This window comes from Telmatherina bonti (genome assembly GCF_933228915.1).
Source record: "Telmatherina bonti genome assembly, chromosome: 23".
NCBI lineage: Eukaryota > Metazoa > Chordata > Actinopteri > Atheriniformes > Telmatherinidae > Telmatherina > Telmatherina bonti.
In genome coordinates this window covers 25,837,033-25,859,095 of record NC_136632.1, presented here as the reverse complement: position 1 = coordinate 25,859,095, position 22,063 = coordinate 25,837,033, and the positions used below count along the sequence as shown (strand labels likewise).

Below are 22,063 nucleotides of genomic sequence, written 5' to 3'. Positions count from 1 at the left end.
TAACATGGCTTTAAAAGTCATGTATGTATCATCATAATTAGGATTAAATTCATTCATCATGTTATGTTTACACCCCTTTTACTTACCATAAACATTTCCACTCCCTTAGTTTCAGCAAAAACGCCAGAATTTCATTTGACATGTTTGTAGGGAAATGAGGAGGCTGGACTGAGGGGGAGGGTCCAGCTCAGGGAAAGGAGGAGGTGAAGAGGCTGATGCCTTCACTGTTTGCCTTCAGTCTGTGAGGAGCTGCAAGTACAAACAAAGCAAAGCCATGGCTGTGAACAACTGTGTCAAATACCTGCTTTTCTTCTTCAACCTGCTTTTCTGGGTGAGTGGAATTCTGCGTTGATGCTCCTGGTTTACAGACACGCATGGTGCACGTGTTTAACAGAGTTTCTGGTTTAAAACTGAGTGACTTTTCCTTCTTTTCTCATACATTCAGCTGCTTTTCTGACATTTAAATGATTTTTTTGCCCCTGCTCTGAGCGGGAGCTCATCGTGTAATGTGTAAAACGGGTTTGAGCTCTGACTTTCCCATTACAAACAAATGGTGCTCAGTTTCAGGGCGTGATGGCTGGCGGGAACCTGCATCATCCACAGCCTCGTTTCACTCCATCAAACTTTAAAAAGCCGAGGCTGTAAATGTTTGACACAAACCTTATGAGTTTGTTCTGAGTTGCTCTGCTCATACATTTAAAGTTTGATGCTTGCTTCCTCCTCCCATTCAAACTGGCAGATCTGGAGATAAACCTGATGAATTTAATGGTTTTTCTTATGTTGACATGAAAAAGAGATCTGAGATCTTCTTTCAGGCCAAAATGAGACTTAAGTTCTCAAAGTCTGAGCTTTTCTTGGGCCAAAAGAAGGTGGTGATATAAATCCATGTTGACTTTCTTACTGGTTCGGGGTGATGAAGTAGGCCCTGGACTGGTTTTGTGTTGAAACAGCCAACCAGGAGAACTGGTTCCACTGCCACACTGGGACTCTACCTGTCTACAGCAGAGGAGTAATTACACCAGAAATTATGACCAATAAAAGCAGCGTTAATAAAAGCTTTCCGCCTCCAAGTTGTTTTTGGGTTTATCAGCTTCTAAGCCCTTTGCCCCAGACGTCCTGGTGGAACATGACCAGTCTGTCTTCCAGGTATCTACATGTTAGACATGGAGGGCGGGGGAGCGGTTACACCTGAATCATCTGCATGTCATGCGGCTCTGCTGAGGCCTGGTAACGAGGCATTTGTTTGATGCAGTTGTGATGAAAATAAACTGCATGGATGAACAAACATCAGGAATTTTACTGGAATCAGCCTCTAATCTGTTCAAGTTGCATTTTCTGGACTCGCTTACTGATAACATCCACCATCCCAGCATAACAATGTGGTTTTATGTGTTACAGGCTGAGCAGAAAGACTTAATCAAATGACTTTCACCACTCTGGAAGTGGACTGAAAACCAGTTTGAACCGGCCTCCTTATCATGTTGCAGCGTTAAATGTTGCACGTTTGTAGCTTTTCTATCCACACGGTTATGACGCCACGTTTTGTTGCACCAACGGTCCTGTTACATCAGCAGGCGTCCAGTAAAATAGTTTGTTCAGAAGTCGTCTATAAAAACCCAACAGTTGGATTTTAAGGGGTTAAATATTTTAAACAAGTTTCTAAATTTTGTTGGTCTTTGACTTATTTGTTTATAGGTGGGATCCATTCTGTCACTTTTACTCATTTAGCTTATTTTAAATCAGATCTTGATGTAATGAAGCTGTTTTTGTTTTAGGGCAGTGAATGAGCAGTTTAATTGGATTGCTGCCACCTAGTGGTGGTGATGCATCACTACCAACATATGTGAACACAACTGGCAACATATTATGCAAGCATGTGTTTATCTGGAGTAGTTTTTTCTGTCCTTGCCTTCAAAAATCAGGCCATGGACATTTTTACTGTGTAGACGTGAAGTATCAGGTCTTCAGTAGATCTAAAAGGCGAAAATGTACCGAAAAAGCGTTTCTGGCTGCAGATTTTTAGCTTCAGGTTTTGCTTCCTCCATTTCTTTTCTCTTCCAACTAGACACTTCTTTCAAATTTTCTTCTTCCTCCTCCTCCTCCTTTTTTTTTTTCATTCGAGCACAGAAAGGCTCCTAACCAAAGGGATGAGTCGTGTGTGTCTATTTATTACAGACAACTTGGCAAAGAACCAGTTTTAAACTGGATCTTTAGTTTATTTGTTACCAGCAGCTGGTCACAGAAACAAAATTACTTTGTTTCTTTGGAAAAACGGTGAAGATCAGCCGGTGTGACGGACGAAAAACAAGCTTTTAGCATCAACAAGGTGATTCCCTGTCAGATGGGTGGCTGTAGCTCAGGAGGCTTGTAACTGGGAAGTTTGGAGTTCCATTCCAGGCTTCCCCTAACTTCCCCTTGCCAAAGTGTCCTTGGGCAAGACACTGAACCCTAACTTGCCCCCCGATGGGACTATTGTGGTATGAGCAAGTATGTAAGTCGCTTTGGATAAAAGTGTCCGCTAAATGACTGTAGAAAGCTGTTAGCCTGACGTATCTCAGCATGGGCACCCTTTTTTTACATTTTGTAAGAGGGGAAAAAATGATTGTATTTTATTGCAAATTATTTTGATTGCTAAAAAAAAAAAAAGAGTAACAATTCTATCATAGAATAAAATGTCATTTTATTTTCTGCAATGATTTTATTTCAAATGAATCGGACCCTCCAATTAATTGGTGTCAATTTATTTCAGATATATTGATAAGATCAACAGAGAGAATGAACTTTGTCACATAGTCCTCCCAACATATTGGACTTTCTGGGGATATCCCCCGCCCCCACCTTTGGAGACTCAAATGTTAAGTTCACAGCAACCGGAGGCAAGTTTAATGGCAGTGAACCCAGATTGAGTGACCTGGGGGCCAAACGACATGCTGGCCGAAAGTCATCAATCAGGGTATGGCCCTGGGCGGCCGGTGCCCGGTGGGGCCAGTTCCTGCCGGTCTGGGCCTGCTGGGGCCTGTTCCCCCTGACCGTGGGGGGACTCCGGCTGGGGCTCCCCTCCGCTGCCTCCTGGCTGGGTCCATAGCTGGCTCCGGGGTGGGGTGGTTGGATCCTGTGCTTGGGGGTGGCTACGTGGGGCCTGCTTCTTGCCTTTGTGTGGACGGGGTCACACGATCACTCTTCTCTGAACACGTTCCACTCTGTATGTTCTGCATGTGACACAGTCACTGAGTCGTCTACAGGTTTATTCAATAACAGAAGCTAGTTTTCTTTGTCTCCCATTAATATTTAACCTGATAGTTTATGGTGCTCTTGACACTTGATAGTCTAGTCCTCTGCAAGGGGAATAAGAATCTAAGATTGGCCTGTTTGTGTCTATGTGTGTGAATATGTAGGTTCATGCGTTTATATAGGCAAATACATATGGGTGTACATGCATACGTTTATGCAGATGTTTTTTCCTTCTTTCTCTTTCTATCTCTTTTTCGCTATCTCTACGAGGTGTTTTCTTTCTTTTTCCATTTATCTTTCTGTTGCTCCTATCCTCTCTGGTTTGGTCCAGCAGTAGAAACCCAAAAATTTACACAAAATAAAGAAATAAAATAAAAATCAAGGGGATCATCATACCAGTAATGTTCCCCTTGGCAAAGTAAATTTGCTCAGCAGAACAGCATCCAGACCATCATTCTGCTGCTTAAATGCTGGACAAGACAAAAAAAGAAAAAAAAAAAAAATCAGAGTATGAAAAGAAGAAAGAAGGCAGAATGAAGAGAGGCAGATGTTGACTGCTTTCTTTTCCGAAGGTGAACAGAGTTGGCTTGTTATGCAAAGTACAACAGAAGTTTAACGTCGTCCACTCCAGAGCGTTGATAATGATGATGATTGTATGCTAACATGAAGTCTTCAGCTTAGCCAGCTGGAAGTATCAAGACCATTATGGGTCACCTAACGTTAGCGGTTAAACAGTTTCAGAAACAAACAGTGGTGCTGGAGCAGCAGCTGATCCTCCTCTGTTGTGTTTCCTCACACACTCCTCCATGAACATCCTCTTGTTGTTGTTTCGTGACAGAGAAACTGAGCACAAATCCAGCCCAATCCTGACCCACAGTAGCGTCTCCACTATTTTAATTTTACTTTTAGTTTAGATTTTTGTGTCCAGATGTTATTTATTTTTTAATGTGCAGTGTTTTATTTTGATTTGTGGAGTGTGTTGTTTTATTGTTCAGCACTTTGGGCAGCGGCCGCTGTAGAAATGTGCTCTAAAAATAAACTTGAACACTGTGCACCACATGGCTCGGTGGGTTGAACATCTATACTGGGTAGGAAACTCCGGTCCTCGGGTGCAAATGTTAGGAGTTTCTCTGCAGCGACACACATGACACACATCACACCTAATTGGCAGACTTGTTCAGAGCTGGACATCAGACCCTGCTAATTAGCCATTGATTTGAATCAGGTGTGTTGCAGCAGGGAAACTCCTAACGCTTGCAGGACTGTGGCACTCGAGGACCGGAGTTGCCTACCCCTGATCTATAAGATAGGGTTGGTGTGAAGAGCTCATATCTGTTAAACTGATGCAGGGAATCACACCCTCAGGTGGAATTTTCTTTTTAAAGATATGTTAGAACATGTAGAGCTCAAGAAAAATCATGCACTGTTACAACATGACAGATCCAATCACCAGAAAGGTGTGTGTGGAGGCTTGGTGGATCAGACCGACATGGAGGGACTGTGTCTATTTATCAGTCAGTAAATGGAAATCCCTACGGTGATGCAACTTTAAATTCCTAACATATTTTTGCAACTCCATCTTTTATAAATGTTTATTTCTGCAGCTGAGTTGCAGTTTGTTTCAGGTTCCTTTGTCCTGTTTCCAACTTTTGTTGTTGAACTTTGAGGCCCGGCCAGTCAAATACGGTTTGGTTTCTTTTAACCATGACGACTTTAAATATAATATGTAGAATCTTCATCTCTCGGCTTAATGAGTGTTTCCACTCTTTGGACTTCACTTTTGTATATTTAGGTCTTTTTTTTGCAAATATATTTGTCATATTCTTAGATTTGTTTCACTAATTTCCGGTTCTCTTGGCACAAAAGAAACTGGTTTTGGGCTTGCAGAAATGTGGAGATGATCATTTTTTATCGTTTTGCTGTTTGGTTCTGTGAAAATGGCTCATTAAATAAATTTAACTCCTGATGAAAGCTCTCCGTATGTGACGGTTCTGGTTCTACATCTTGATCACAAATTGGACAATCTTGGATTTGATGCAAATGGAAATGCTGGTTATTGGTGCACACACTCCTCACAGCTCGATTAACTTTTAATGTCTTTCTCAGAATTCAGACTCTATTAGTGGAAACTGGTCAGTGGAGTGTAAATCCCCAACAGGACGTCTTAGATTTATTTTTTTCCTGGTTTAAGTGAATAAGCTTCAATATAATGTGAATTTAGGAGCATTTGAATGATGTGAAGTTGATGATTTTACAGTCCTGACACGTCAGAACATCCCTTTTTTGTTTTTCCAACAAACTAGAAACAACCAGAGCACATTTAAATGTGGTTCATCCTGTTGAAAACAACCCGCTGGAGGTCATTTCAGTCCCTCACAAACATTCCCAGAAACCATGTTAAATCAATGCTAACTGAATCAGAAGCACTCAGCAGACATGATGTGTTTACCTCATGAGTGTGGAGTCGGTCTGCTCGCTTCTTTGTCTGGAGTTTTTGCAGGATATTTTTTTCTCTTAGCATGTTAGCTTTCATCTCCAGTCATATAAAACCTCCACCTCGGCTGAATGGGTCATGATACAGAACCGTACAAGCTGTTGGATCCATGCGGCGTGGTCAGGGAAGCACCTGCAGGAGGAAAATGCAGTTTCACCAGTTTCCATCAGAGTCCTGCTGGATGGCGTTTGGAAACATCTCGTCTCTGATGCAGATGTTTGTTTCCATGCAGGATGGGCTGTCCACAGCAGTAGATGGGAGACGGTGTTGTATGTTTTGGCTGAATGGGGTGTAATGGTCGGCTAACTGGAGTATCCTCCAGCTGTTTCAGGTTGGATGTGGATGTGTTGGGCTCTCAGCCGATTCACACTGGTCTGCTGAAATGGTTTTTCTTTTTGGCCATTAGGCGTTTCTTTACACGCCCCCTGGTGTGCGGTTGTTGTAATTGCATGATGTCGGTTGGCTGCATCATTGGACTGACGATACGCTTTTGTCCAGATTTGATTCCGATTTTTTTTGGGTGCCGATTCTCACTATTTTTTGATATTGACGATTTTTGCAGCTTAAAAACAAAAAAGTGTACAAAACTTTTTCTACTCGCCATTTTTCTTTATTTGTTAGGAAAAAGCAAACAGTAGCCAGACCATCATTCTGCTGCTGTAATGTTCAATGGGACAAGTAAAAAGATCAATAACGATAGAAATTACTTAAATTTTCATCATGCATTCTTTATATTTGGGAAAAAAATTATTTTAAATTGTGAAGCGAAAAATCCTCATACTCTACTTTTCGATTTGATTTTCCCGCCCTGAGGGCATAATGTAAAAAAAAAAAATTCTTGTTTCAGTCGAACAGATCCTGCAGACATAAGAATTCATCCAACATTTGACACAAGAAGTCCTGTTTGCAGCTCAGGTGGTCGCTGGTTTAACGTCAGCTCTGGACCATCTGGACCAACATGTATAAAAAGAGATGGGCGGAGCCTCCGTGACGTCACCCGTAGGTTTCTGAAGAGCTGAATTGAAGCTCGGTGGGCGGTTCCTACCATCACAATCTTGGCAGCGTCCTGCGTGTCGTCTCGCCTGGAAAATACAAATATGGGCAAAGAGGTGGAGCTGAGAGGGCGGCTGTGAGCGTCATGGTGGATGATTGACATCGAGCGAACTCCGAGCTTTCTGTAGCTAAGAGCTAATCGAGCTAACCCGGAGATAACAGGAGCTAACCAGCTAACGGAGGTAAGCGGGCTAAAGCTAAGTCACGTTGTTAACCGTTCTTCTGACTTGAAGCGGGAGATCGGGTACCTGTCAATCAAAAGGACACGCCCCTAAATATGTCGAACGTCGAGATTAAATTATTTTTAAATGGCGAGTTAGGAAAAAAATTCACTCCCCCACAGTTGTCATGAAGGTAAACCTGACCTATTAAACCTAAAATGGATTTTTGAACCAGGCTGTAAACATGTTTATTCCTGCTGTAAACATGTTTATTTCTGCTGTGAAGTTGGTCTTTTTAACATGGGAGTCTATGGGGATTTGCTCTGTTTTGCAGCCCCTAGTGGATGAAGGGGGAACTGCAGTTTTATGCACTTCCACAGAGGCTTCACTGTTAACCGCCGGAGGTTGCTGCTTGCTCTGGACTGAATGATGAGTTACTGTGTAAGGTTTTAACCTTAGGGAGTCCAGAATGGCGACGTCCCCTCAGCTGCACAGCCAAAGGAAGAAGAGGAGAAAGAACCACGGGACTCCAAAATTGGCAGAGCTCGGTTTCTTTTTACTTAGATTTCTTTTCAGTTTCACATGCACAGACACCTTTCCCCCTTTTTTTACAGTTCATTCCTCCACCAGTGTATATATAGGCAAGAACCATATTCATTAATGCCCAACACAGGAGCGTTGTCACAAGTACAAATCTTACAAACATACAATACAGCTCAACTCTAAACACCAATGGAAAAAGACTAAATTACCTCACACCTTATCACTTTAATCAAAACAAGAAATACTAATCAACACAAAGATTAACTACTACTTCCCCAATCTCCCCCCTCTCAGGCCATTTGGTTTGTGCCAACCAACTAATTAAGCACACCAGGCCCTTGTCAGCAACATTCATGGGCGTGCCTTCATGACGCCTCAGAGGTTAAAAGCCAACCCAAACATATCCTGAAAACAAACCAAATTAATGTATCATTCAACTAAATAGGACCCATCTTTAGTGAATAAATACATCAACAAAAACAAAGAAATAAAGGGATATGTACATGTCTGAGTGACAAAACAGCACCTGATTAGTGAGGGGAAGCCTGCATCTTCCTCACATACTGGAAACGTTGTGAAGCTCGGTGTCTGCAGACAACAGATACGACTTTTTACGCCGTCTTTGTCAACGACGTGAGCTACAGCTTCACTCTCTGAACTTTCTCTCTTTAAACCCCAGAAAACCGGACTTCTCTCCTCCTGTTCAGGGGTGCAGCAGTAAAAAAGTCCCCCCTCAAACAATTTCCCAACATTGTTTGGGCCATTTAAGCTGGTAGAAGTAGGTTTCATATCGTACTAAATGAACCAGTATTCCTTCCAGCATTACCAGTAGCTTTTTCTGTTTTCTAAATGTATTTAGAACCAGAAGCTGAAGAAATAAAAACTTCAGTTTTCCACATTTTGGGAGGTCAAGGAGACTGAAAAGGAACTTTCGAATAAAATCTCTTGCAGCCTCGAAAACAAGCCGAATGTTAAAACTTTATACGTCCCAACATGCAGGGGAGCGCGCTGAAGCCAAACTGTCTGCACAGACTTTAATGTGCATTTAGTTTTAGTAGAAATGAGATTGATCTTGTGTTTTCTGGACGATGAGCCGTAAGTTTCAGAGGAGCAGCGATCCGTGCCACTTGTAGTTTATTGTCTCAGTTTTTAGTATAAACAGCAGTAAGTTTATTAACTTTGCGGCGTGCTCGTTCATAAAGGCAACATGTGGCGTATTCGGCATGTTCACTTCATCTGGCAGGTAGCCGCGTGTTTTCTTCTGTTATGCAGCATTTATAGATGCGCTCCATTATAAAGCTGTCCATTTTTCCCCCAGTTGGTGCAACTGGAGCAACCCAGTGATGACGTTCGTGGACGCTCAGAATCCCGAGAAGTGGAGGCCATGATTGCTGCAGATCCTGCTCACTGGTTTAATCCCCTCCCATTGAGGAGAAAAGTGGCTAAAGAGGAACAAACAGGCAAAAAACTGAGACAAAAAGGAGTAAATTGGGCAGAAAGACGCCACAAATGGACGCAGACAAGCTGGTTAGTTTCAGGCTCCTGGAGTGAAGGCAGATGAGGGTGTGAAATGCTCCTCCTGCACTTGATGGGTCCTGAAAACTAAACCTGCAATGATGCAAATGAAGCCTACATGTGTGCACGTCATGCATCCCTCCGTCAGTTGGAAGGGGGATGAGAACCAGTCCTCTGCTGAAGTTTTCAGGAAGTTGTTTTGAACTTGGCGAGCTGCAGAGACCTGGGCGTGACTCATGGCTCTAAACGGCGCTCTGTTGTATCATTTAGCGAACTCCCTGTGTGGTATTGTGGTTGTAATTACAGCGTCTTGTCTGCTTTTGGGTTTCTGTACGTAAGGTTTCCTCATTTAAACAGTGACTGAACCTGTGAGTCACTGCTGAGGGATAAGAACCCACCTGGCGTGAAGTTTGCATCATATCATCACAGAAAGCTCCAGACTGATGCTTATCAAGTGTTTCTGCTTCAGATTATAGACCAACAAACGGAACATGAAATGATTTTAAGAGATTCTCAGTTTAGAAATGAGGAAATAAAGATACTGAAACTGAACTTTTATAAAAAAAAAAAAAAAAAAAAAAATGATTGGAAACATTTCGGACTTGGTGGGATTTAATCTTGACAACCTTATTTGCTGCACTCAGGTTACCTCTGATTCTCGTTGGCTGTAATCTGGATGGAATTTAAACCATTTGATTCTGTTTGATGGAACTAAAATCTGGAATTTATTGAAATCACTGATTCTGACCCAAAATCCTGCTTTCACATAAATTCAATCAGCCAATCCAGATATTTATTCAGAATTTGAACCAAATTAGACGTCATGAGAGAAATTTATTCCCACTTTAATACAGTATTATCTAATTATAATTTACTAATTCAATTAATGTCAAAACAATTACAACAGAAACAAGTTAAATTATTTACATAAATGAATCCTTTGGAGCCCAACTTGACATTTTCAGACTTAGTTTTAAAACATTTTGCATCATTTTATGGTTAAACTTGAGTCAGTCCGGCTGAACAGTCTGATCCGTCTTCTGCAGCCTACCAGGAAGTTAAAGTTACACCATCGGGACATATCACATGGTAATCAATGGTAAATATCCCAATAAACAAGCTTTTTATGTTAAAGGGCCAAGAATTTGTATTCAGACTATTTGACTTCAATGTTTTCTCAAAGGTCGGGTGTTTCGGCTGAAAGGTCCGTTTGAACGACGGCTGGTCATTTACCAGATTAAACTTTGGTCTGTTGGATTAAATCAGCCTTATTAAAGCTGGACTAACACACTCTTCTGACTGTAATTATTCTGGAAGGACTTCTGCAGATGAAAACAGGGACAATGGACATAATTTCTGTTTGTTTTTAGTCAGACGGGTAAATTTGTCGAGCACTGAGGACTGAAACTGTCAGAGGACGGATTTAATCAGTTGCGTAAACAGGGTTGGGGTTAAGGTGGCTTTTGTTTGGTGCTGCGAGCAGAAAGGGTGTGTTTGTTTGTCGGACTGCTGTGTGTGTGTGTGTGTGTGTGTGTGAGATCACCATGTTGTCCTGCAGGTTTCTCTGGGTGTTCTCATCAGGGTGCTGCCAACAGGAACGCAGAACTGAATCACGATGAATGGAAACAGTTCAGAGAATAAACCTCAGTGAATGTTAGGACTGTAGTTTTATTTTACCGCAGGCAGCCGCCCTGTAAGAAAACAGCAGCTCTGTGTGTGTGTGTGTGTGTGTGTGTGTGTGTGTGTGTGTGTGTGTGTGTGTGTGTGTGTGTGTGTGTGTGTGTGTGTGTGTGTGTGTGTGTGTGTGTAATGGGATAAGGCTCATGCTGACTGACAAGGCATGTTTATTTGTTTAGCTCAACTCAATGACGCTGTGATTCAACGTGTTTTAGACACATTTGATGAAAAGACTGACAAATGAAAAGCATATTTATAAAGTAAAGGAAAAAAGAGCGTTTCATTCACCCTTCGATGCATCGTGTCAACTACAGTGGACACTTTTTTTAAAGGTTGTTTTCCACTATAATCCTAAGTGAGGATGGAATATAGTTTACTTCCGTGGACATGAGGAGTCACCCGACACACCGCCACCCACTGAAGAATAAACAGGGTATAAAATGTCACATACATGTAGTTACCATGTGATAAACAGGACAAGAACATACCAGCCAACTTTTATAGAATATTTCTGTTCTATAAATATGACAATATTTTATAAATATTTCTATAGAATAAACAAAATAAAATATTTAAGGCAAAGAAAAGTAAAACTTTGCATGTGGAAAAAATGTGGCATTGTTTTTAATAATTCAGAGTCAAAGCGTGTTTCCGTGCAGCTGAGACCAGGAGGGTCTTTAACCTGCATGTTGCAGCCGATCGGAGGCTTTCTGGGAGTTTCCTCCGGACATGTGGAGCATAGAAGCTGAACGCAGGCTCTCTATGTCTGCAACTGACTCCCAAACTGATAGACCAGATCCAGATGACCTGAGGGGGGTCTGCTAGGTTCTCCTGCACAATTCAGAGCCTTACAGAACAGAACTTTGAAGTCCATCCTCTGACGGACCGGCAGCCAGTGTAAAAACCTCAGAACTGGACCGATGTGGGCCATTTTCTTGGTCTTAGTGAGGACTGGAGCAGTTCTGAATGAGCTTCAGGAAGAGGGCCAGTCTTCATCAGAAGGTCTTCTGCTGTAGTAACCAGTCTAAAGAGGAAAGCCGGACTAGTTTTTCCAGGTCCTGCTGACACATCAGATCTTTTACTCTTCATGTGTTCATCGGCTGACTTTTCTTCTCAACAGTAAAATAAACAAACTCACTTTTGCAGCGGTTGCAGTTATCTGTTGTCTGTAAATGAGGCCACCAGCAACAAGAGCTTAAAGATGGTTTTATCCTCAGGCTGTTGCCGACAACTAGCTTCTGTTTGTCGCTCAACTTGACTGAACGTAAATCTGCAGGATTCAGCTCAACTGTGTGTTTTGGCTCTTTGTGCAAACGAATCTTAAGATTGCTGATCTGTAGATGTACGACTAAAACGTTGTCAGATTTTGCTTTGACTGTTGCTCAACCCAGGATGCAACATCACAATCCCAAAAACCATGAAGTCTTTAAAAGGCTAAAATAATTTGTTCCATTCGGCATAAATTCATTCAAATTTCTTTCTTTGTGGAAAATGATTTGAAGAACAGAACAGATCTGATGCAGGACGTTCACCTGGGATACTGGGCTTCGTGTCATGTTTGTTTGCTGGTTAAAGTTAAGCACTAAAAAGCTCTGGTTAAACAGGTTTAGATACTATAGACTTGTGTTACCCTGGTGTTAAAACTTAAATAATGGATTCCACCCCCAAAATGTGTAAAAATGTAGAAATTTTCCCACGTTTGTTTCATGCTGAGCTGCAGTGTCCGGTGGGGAGCTCTGACGTCAAAAGTACCTATTGAGCACCTGACGGGGGTTATCTGCTTGTAGCTGGAAGATATATGCAACCTGAAGCTAGTTAATAATCTGATTAATGATAAACCAGCACCTGAGTGCCACTGAACTGTACCTGGACGATGGGTCTGGTGTGTAATCAGCTACTCATTGACTTTTGATGTGATGTGAGATTAGGTGGATTTATGGTTAATTGATCACTTCTCACATGTAAGTCACTTGAGATCAAAACATCTGCCAAATGACTGTAAGATATAATTTTGTATTGTCCCAACCCAGGGAATCTAGTTGCTAGTTCATTCAATGCTGATGCTAATATTGCTAATTGACACCAAAAGGGGGTTCCCACTTCAGTACAAAACAGAGAAGCTAGTAATTAGCCTCTTCAGAGCTAACCAAACGGCAACCTCTGTTAAGTGAAACCTATGCAAAAGTGCATAAAACTGCAGTTCCCCCTTCATCCACTAGGGGCTGCAAAACAGAGCAAATCCCCATAGACTCCCATGTTAAATAGACCAACTTCACAGCAGAAATAAACATGTTTACAGCCTGGTACAAAAATCCATCTTCGGTTTTATAGGTCAGGTTTACCTTCATGACAACTGTGGGGGGAGTGAATCTTTTTTTCTAACTCATCCATTTAGAAGTAATTTAATCTCGAAGTTTGACATATTTAGGGGCGTGTCCTTTTGATTGACTGGTACCCAATCTCCTGCTTTAAGTAAGAACATGGAACAACCGCAGTTTTTAGCTGGTTAACGTGACTTAGCTTTAGCCAGCTTACCTCCGTTAGCTGGTTAGCTACTGTTAGCTCCAGATTTCGCTCGGTTAGCTCTTAGCTACAGGCAGCTCGGAGTTCGCTCGATGTCAATTATCCACCATGACGCTCACAGCCCCCCTCTCAGCTCCGCCTCTTTGCCCATATTTGTATTTTCCGGGCGAGACGACACGCATGCCCCTGCCAAGATGGTGATGGTAGGAACCGCCCACCGAGCTTCAATTCAGCTCTTCAGAAACCTACGGGTGACGTCACGGAGGCTCCGCCCATCTTTTATATACAGTCTATGGTCCCAGCCCAGGGAAGCTAGTTGCTAGCTCATCTAATACTAACATTTCTAACTGACAGAGGGAGTACCCACTCCAGTACAAAATCATAAGAGAAGCTAGTAGTTAGCCTCCTCAGTGCTAACCTGTGTCATAAATGTAGATGTAAGTGGCTTTAGGACGTAGTCTCCTGCGTAGCCGGGTGCTCGGTTGTACTTTAGGCTCTTCCTGTTGCATCAGTATTGATGGGCTGGTCCAGTTTTATCAGAGAAAATAAACTTTAACCATTATTCAACATGTTCATCTTTTCCTTCCATGTTTTGCAGCCCTCTTCAGTATTTTGGTGGGACATGAAAATGTCTCCAAATAAAGCTGCTCTTTGGGATGTGAAGGCTTTTGTGGTCTGACTGCATGGAACATGAAGTCTGCAAACTGTTTTGCCCATCAGATGTGTTGTAACAGAAACACCTTTCTGGACATTTGAATAAAGCTAAAGCTGGAGAAACCAGTCTGAAGTGCATCTGAACCACCAACATATGGAGCTTGACTGGTTGCACTGGTTCCACTACTGAGGGGTGTGTGGGGAAAACCCTTGACACACTGTAATCCGGTCTGTATGCAAGGTTCAGGGTGCGGTGCTGCTGTTTCCTTTTATTCATCTGTCATCTCAAAGACAAACCTCATGTATCCTGCAGAGCTGAATTTACTAACATCCAAATGACCTTTTTTTTCATTTCCAACTTAAACATTCACTTTGAACAAGTCATGATGGATGTAAAATGGAATTATTCAGCGCTAATCGGTTTCCACTGATCAGCAAATGAGTCAGTGTCAACTTTTTATTTACCAAAGAAGAAATTCTAAACTTTTATATCTGTGGGTAAAAAAGGAAAAACACGTCACCCACACTCAGTCAACAGACAAGCCAGCAGTTTTAGTCGTAAAGATGCTTCTGGAGAATGACTTCCGTCAGCAGTAGAGGACTAGACGCGGCACGAGACTTTACCAGAATTACAGCCTGAACCGCATTCAGTGGAAACATCTCCAAATCATAGCTTCACTTCATAGGAATTTAGAAATGTAGCTGTTTTGTGAAAACCTGTAATGGAAACAGAGCTGGTGTCACCCTGATGTCCACTCTGGGTGGGAGAATCGAATCGAAAAACTGGGATTTTTTTCTTCAAATAAAATTTAATAAACTAAAATTTTTTTTTTGTCATTTTCATTGTTTTTGTTCTTTTTACTTGTCTTCTTGGGCATCATAGCAGCAGAATGATGATCTGCAAGCAAAAAACAAGTTTCATACATTTTTATTTTTAATCGATGTAGAGCAGTTGCCTAACAAGGCCGTTAGATGGCGCTCTGATACTGTCTAGTCATCAGTCCTGGCTGTTTAGTATACTTCTGTAGCGGCGCCATCTTGAGTTAATGTGTATTGTGTCCCATCATAAGGGTGAAGCCGCTGACACGACGCAACGAACAAACGGCCCGGTCCGAGCCACAAATAGACAACTGCCTGTTTCCGACTCGTCTCTCCGCCTGGCACCCCAACACCACGAACACAACGCAGAGTAACCGCACATGGAGAGGCGCGATCCCCACGCAGGTGGAGTTACATCTACAAAAATCAGCAATATCAGAGAATCATGAGAATCGCAATTTAAATCGAATCGGCACCAAAGAAATCGGAATCTAATCGGGACAAAAGCATATTGTCACTGCCCGAATGTCCACCCGGCCTTTACAGGCTCAGGCTGATGGACTTGAGCTAAACTGGGAGAATACTGGGAGAATTTAGCTTAGTTTCCACCAACAGGTGCAGGTCAGGATGGTTACCTGTCATGTGGTAGCTTCATTCAGCCAACTGTAACCTTACCTTGCCTCTCGGATATCAGCCGAATCCTGATAGAAACCATAACCTCCATTTTTATACGAGGTGGAAATCTGTCTGGGAGGAAACACTCATAAATGCCTTGGACATCATTCTTCCAATAAGCTCCTTTTTAAATAAAGTGTTGTTTTTTTCCCCCTTCATTTCATTTCCATTATCCTGCTACAGAAGTTATTTATCTCCATGGAAACACTGATGGCCGCCCCGTCTTCCAGCTCTGTCTCCCCTCTGCTCAGAGGATGAAATATTCACGGCACATAATTACTTACAACAGCATGTTGGTGGCGGCTAATTGTGTGAGCTCTGAATAATAGATGTCTTTCATCAGCCAGAGCTGCACCCACAGAGCAGCTGGACAGCCGGAACACAGAGCTGGTTCAGCTCTGCTAATGTTGCAAACATGCACCGATACATCAGCCTTTTGTTGTATTTATATATAATATATTTAATTTGATATGATAGAAGAACCTGTATTTGGCGTGAGACACGCTTCCCACTCGCCTCAGAATGTAATTAAACCTCTCAAAGCATCACATAAGAGTGTTTCCTTTGTTTCTGCTTCCTGGTTCTCATCTGAACTCCGTCTGCAAACAGCCGGCAACTTGAGCGCCGCTGTACGAAAACCGACTTTCTTTTCATAAAGAAATGGATTTCAGCCGTCTTTCTGTCTGACAAGGACTGGACCTTACAAACCAAAAAGGTCTATTACTCATAGAACTCCAACACTTCATATTTTTGTCTATTCAACACCATTCTCGGGCTCCCTGGCAACCCCCAACACTCGTGAACCACAGCTCACTGTAATTATTGGCGTTTTTCAACAGAAAAATCAAATCTTTACTCTGAGTCGCCTCCCTGCTACTCCTCTGATCTCCCTCTGCCAACATGATCGCCCTCCATTTCTGACTTTTATCCACAAATCCTCCCTACACACACCTTAAAGCTTGCCTCCCCTCCCTCCTCCCCCTTATCCCCACTATCATCCACTCCATTACTCCTGGAGTTGTTCCAGTATGGACCTTCCTGGATCAGCTCTCCCAAGGCCGTCCTGTTCCATCATCAGGCAGCTGAAATGGAGAAACCAACTGGGGGAGAGTTCACTCTCTTGCTAACTCACACACATACACACCATCACACACACTCGCCCATGCTTAGCCCCTCCATCGGACCCTCCCTCCTCCCTCCAGTCCCAGCCTGTGGGTTGGATGCGCAAACTGGCTGTGCCCATGTTTGCTTGTACTGGTTTCCACTACATCCAGTGCAGTTTGGCTTCAGATCAAACCATTCACACCGCTAAGTATTTTTCGTAGAAAATATCTAATAACCGTTAATGGTGGCTCTGTTGCTGCTGTGAGTTTGGATTTTATAAAAAGTTGGATTGAAGAATTTTATGATAAACAGTTTTTTAATTCCCTGAAATGGTTCATATTTTTTAAATAAAACTCAAACAGTACTAATTTATAATTATCCGTGTTCTTTGTTTACTGGTGTTCCACAGGGATCCATATTAGGCTCTCTTGTTTGCTTCCATGTGCTCTGATGCTTATACAAATGTATGCTGATGACAGTGTTATATTTATATATAATATAAAATGATAAAATATAAAGTATAGATAAAATATAAAATAAATGTGTGTGTGTGTATATATAAAATGGAAAAATGTATAAAAAAATAATATAAAAACGGTATGATGTAAACTGAAGCTGTGGTTGGTTTACAGCACGATTTTAGTTTTGCAGCTTGGTTGATGCAACGCCGTCGCGAGTGAATTATCTCCAGACTAGCAGAACAAATGTTTATGCAGACTCGCACATCTTTGTTTCTGGAGAATGACTACAGATTGTAAAATAATTAATATATTTAGACGTCTTGAATTTTCAGAGCTGAGGCCAAAATGGATTAAACTGGTCAAAAGTGGACTCATATGCAGCTCTGTCAGTTAAACCAAATATTTTACGGGAATATGGCCTCATGGAGTAGGAAAATGTTAAATATGCAAATATTTCTTCTGTAAAAAATCCTGCATGGATTCACTGCCCCCTGGGAGTGGGTGTGGAATGTATTGTTCCAATGAGGAAATTGTAAAGATAGTCTGCTGTTCTTGGTACAGCTTGATGGAATAACATCCCAGCATCTGCACATGTGATGTTTGTCTTGTTTGAAACGGTTGCTAGTTGGCGTTAAAGCAGGCGTTAACATTAAACTGTCAGCTGCTGCTGTCTTAATGCTTTTATCTGTACACTTTTTCTTTTTGTGAGGTTGTTAACCTGATTGGTTGGTTTTATCCCACTGGTGTAGATTTTATCAACTGTATTATAAATAACATAATTTTAAATTATCTTTTTTTTTTTTTTACACTATTTATTTCCTCCTTGGACGATCCATCCTGGGACAACTGATGCAAATTTGTCTGGCTTAATCTGCCGTATTTAGAATTGTTCTGCTGTTTTAATAAGCTTTGACCCTGTCAAATAAAATGAAATAAACTGTTAAAAGTCATTTCTTGTCACAGACACTATATTGTGTTAAATATTAGATTTTTTTATTCTAATAAGTGATCTAAGGAAAACGTCGTAGTTGTGTATCTTCTCCACCAGATGTCGCCAGATTCTTCTCTAATTACTCCAACATCCTCTTCCTCTCCAGATCAGTGGCTGCATCATCCTGGGAGTCTCCATTTACCTGAGGGTCACCAAAGATGGAAACGAGGTAAGAAATATTTCTAAATCTTTTCTGTTGCGAATCTTTATCTGTTTGAGGTAAACGCATTCTGCTGAAATCACTTTATTATGCGGCTCGTGTTGCTCGTGATCAGCTGAGAAACTTGTAAATCTGTTTGCAGATCACTAATGAATCTCTTCCTGGTATCGACCTAATGATCGCCATCGGCGTGATCATCATGATGCTCGGCTTCCTGGGCTGCTGCGGCGCCATCAGAGAAAGCCGCTGCCTGCTGCTGCTGGTGCGGATCGTCCATCTTCTTCATGTTTTAGTTTGTCAGACACTGACATGGATTTCTGCCTGATTTATAGAGCTGTTCAACCTCTAAGTTTAAAAAAAAACAAAGACATTAATCTTAGTTTTTTTTTAATCATTTCTAAACAAAAACTGCAAAGATGCTGAATCTTTGTTTATTGTTGACGTGGTGAAACCAGAAGGCTTTAAGACCTTTTTTTTTTTTTTTAAGGAAAATACAGCAGAAATGGTGAAAACATTTTACATTTAAAAAGAAGAAATTAAACAAATAGTTAAAACGGAGAAATAATTTCTCTTTTTCTGTCTCAGTTCTTCATCAGCCTCCTCGTCATCTTCATCCTCCTGCTGGCGGCAGGCATCGTGGGGGCTGTAGAGGAGAAGAAGGTGAGACCGGCAGTGCTGTCCTCATGTTATCAGCAGTTTCCACAACCTTCATGATTTTTCTTTTCTTGTCCATTGTGTAGGTGAAGGACTGGATGAAGAAGCGTCTGGAGAAGTTCATCCCGTTGTCAGAGCAACCACAAAATGTGAAGGACGACCTGGAGATCCTTCAGCGTAAAGTAAGACACAAACAGTGGCTGAATACCGTAAACAGTCACCTAGCGCACTGGTTCCCAACCTTTATGCGCCTATTAAAAAGCCAAGGACCCTCGTGCCCCCTCCCCCCCCATGCTTAGTTTTATGCTTTAAGAGATTCTCACCATGACTGATATATGCTGTCTGAACTCTGTCATTTGAGAAAACCAAAGCTAAATAAACAAAACTGAGGAATGATTGTCTGTGGTTCAGATTGGTCAAAGCGTTCCCTGTGTCTCTGAGGGACCCCAGGTTTAGAACCACTGATCTAACGCATTCATTCCCAAAGACGCGTTTCTGACCCACAAGGGTGTTGCAGGAGATTTTTAGTTGCCAGATAAAGTATTTTTCCTCCAGTCTGTTGGAATAAAGATGTGCAGTTCACCAGTCACCTGGCTGGTTTTCAAGGACTTTCAACCAGTTGACATCCATTAGATCAGTTTTTTGAGCTTAGACCCCAAAGACAAAATATGTTGGCGTTTGCAAATGTCAAATTCAGATTTTAATATGGTTTGTCGTTATGCACTTAATTTTTTTTTTTTTTTTTGAGATTTGTCGTGGAATTTATCCGATGAGAAATAAATCTATAAATCAACTGTTTTCTGTTCAATTTATTGGGCATGTACAGATGTTGCGGGCGAGAGGTCTCCAGAGCTCTGCCCCTGCTCAGAGTGCTACAGTGTTCTTTAAGCATACACAAACAACCTTTGCCTGGCAGCACTAGTCAGAACAACTGCTAGCTTGGAGATAACAACAGTCAAAGCTGAAACAGGCCTTGAGCAGAACACTTAGTTTTATGCATGAATCTACTAAAGCAAGCTTACTGAACTTCTCTAACTATGCAGAATATATATATCTTAATATAACTTAATAAATGAGTAACATATTAAAACTACACTATACGCATAATTCCACCACAAGATTAATCTTTGCATTCACATGTTCATGTTGGCAGCTTGGATTAAATTCCCGAATTTTAATTATACAAACAAATGTACAAATCTAACAAAATGCAATAAAATATTGTTAATATCTATGAAAACTATTTTTTAATTTTAATTAATATCTCTAAAGTGTCACAAGTAATTTCCCCACAAACATTAAACATCCTCTGAACATGATTTGTCAGACTGTAGTAACCACGAATGACCTCAAGAGGGCGTAAAAGGTTCTGTTTCACTCCGATTCTGTAAATTTAATGTCGGATGATGATTCAGAAAAGTCCTGCAGTTTAATAGAATAGCTCTAAAGTATACGTGTCTGCATCCTGGAGTTAATGGTTTTAATCTGTCTGGTGTGTGTTTTCCAGCTCAAGTGTTGTGGGCTTGTGAATGGAAAGTCAGACTGGGAAAAGGTTCCTGATTCCTGTCGCTGCAACGCCACAGAAACAGTCAAGTGTCCGACCACCTACAATGAGACGGTGAGACTCAGACTTCTAAACAGAAATCGGACTTTTGAAAGCCTTCAATTGTTTAGTGGTGAACATGTCGTCGTGTCGTTCTGCAGCCCTGCTCGGACAAAATCATCCAGTTGATGGAGAACAACTTGGAGGTGGTGTTGGGAATCGCCTTCGCCATCGCCATTCTGCTGGTCAGCTCAAAGACAAACTATATCTTTACCAGATGAAACTGGAGCCGTTGGGGTTGCTGCTGATATAAAAGCAGCTTTTTCAGGCAGGATGCAGGAAATAATAGGAAGAAATAAGTTTTCAAGCAGAAGTCTTTGCAAAAAGAGTCCACCAGGGGGCAGAAGACTTCCTATACTGTACACAGCATGCTTTTCAAACAGCTAGTTAACTTAGGATGGGAAATGTATGAACTATGACGTTACCATTGGTTATAGTAGGTGACCTCATTACCAACTAGTTTATTGATCCAGTTGCATCAACTCAGGGAAAGATGGCCGCCTCCCAAACCCATTTGTTAGCTTCTAGAGAAATCATGAATAAAGAAAAACACAAAGCCAGTGTAAAAATGTCACCATGGGAACACAGACGTTTTTGGTGATGCTGATTATTAAATTGACGCTCTTATTTTACGAACAAGCCCGTTGCAGCAGTTTTGTTCTTGATAACTCACTGCTGTTTACACAAACTTAACACACAGAAAATATATTAGAGAATTGTAAAACAAAATTGGCTGCTGGTGTAACTGGGCTCAGCCATTTTAAAATCTGGAAGCTTTGGTTTGGTGGGAAACTGGAAGACATTGCTAGTCCCGCCAGATTTCTGTTAAAATAATGATCAGCTGCAGTTTGTCTGGTGTTTGTGTGAAAGAGTCAGAATGTAACTAGTTTGTAAGTGGATTTGTGTGATTTTAATCCTTTAAAAAAACGCCCCAACGCAGCTTAAAGTTTCTTTTCTCTGCAGATCTTCGGCATGGTCCTCTCCATGATTCTGTACTGCCAGATCCGCAAGAAAGATGGCGTCGAGACCGCCTGAGTCTCCAGCAGGAACGTCTAACCTCAATCATTTTCCCTCTGCTCTTTATCAGCAAGGAATTTTGCATTATTTAAATCTAAAAATGAAGTTTAACGTAATCAATACTTTGAACAAAGATGTGGTGGAACAGGAAGCAGTTTTCCAGGATGTCGTTGTTCCTTTGAGCTTATTGACCATACTATAATATTATTACTTAACGGGCATTTACGTACAAACACAGGTGATGTTTTAACAGCAAAAAAAATAGTTATCCAAATTTTGTTCTTTGAAGCTTCATAATGAACAAAATCTTGAACAGTTAGTCAAACACTGAATATTAAACATGGAAAAGCCATTCTGGCCAAATAGCTTCCAGCTTAGTTTTTTGATAATTGACTTTTACTTAGTTTTTGTAAATACATTTTTTTTTTTAAGCAGTTATTTTTTCTGTTGTTTTCGGCAGAGTTGGGCTTCCATACATGTGCTTTTGTATTGTTTGCCGACAATTTAGGAAAATATTGATCTTCAGGAAGTTGAAGTTTCATAATAAAATGAAAAACATTTAATTCACCATTTTTGTTCAGCTTCTTTGTTTTTTTTGTTTTTTGTTTTTTTTAAACAAAACTTTTTTTGTGTGTAATCCGGGAAGAGAAAATGAAATCAGACCCAAAAGAATAATTTCAACAAGATGTTCCATCATTAAAATTTTAGTTGATGCAGAGAAATGATAA

The 22,063-nt window shown here is 41.2% G+C and overlaps 1 protein-coding gene across 1 annotated transcript; it reads left to right on the top strand.

The window, feature by feature from the left end:
* Positions 1 to 250: 250 nt before the first annotated feature.
* tspan9b (tetraspanin 9b) lies at positions 251 to 21,353 on the top strand (the record flags this gene model as incomplete). Its single annotated transcript, XM_079263100.1, has 8 exons — positions 251 to 331; positions 18,008 to 18,070; positions 18,204 to 18,323; positions 18,647 to 18,721; positions 18,802 to 18,897; positions 20,223 to 20,333; positions 20,420 to 20,503; positions 21,282 to 21,353. The coding sequence occupies exons 1-8, from the start codon at positions 275 to 277 to the stop codon at positions 21,351 to 21,353; spliced, it is 678 nt and encodes a 225-aa protein (XP_079119226.1). The 5' UTR covers positions 251 to 274.
* Positions 21,354 to 22,063: the final 710 nt, after the last annotated feature.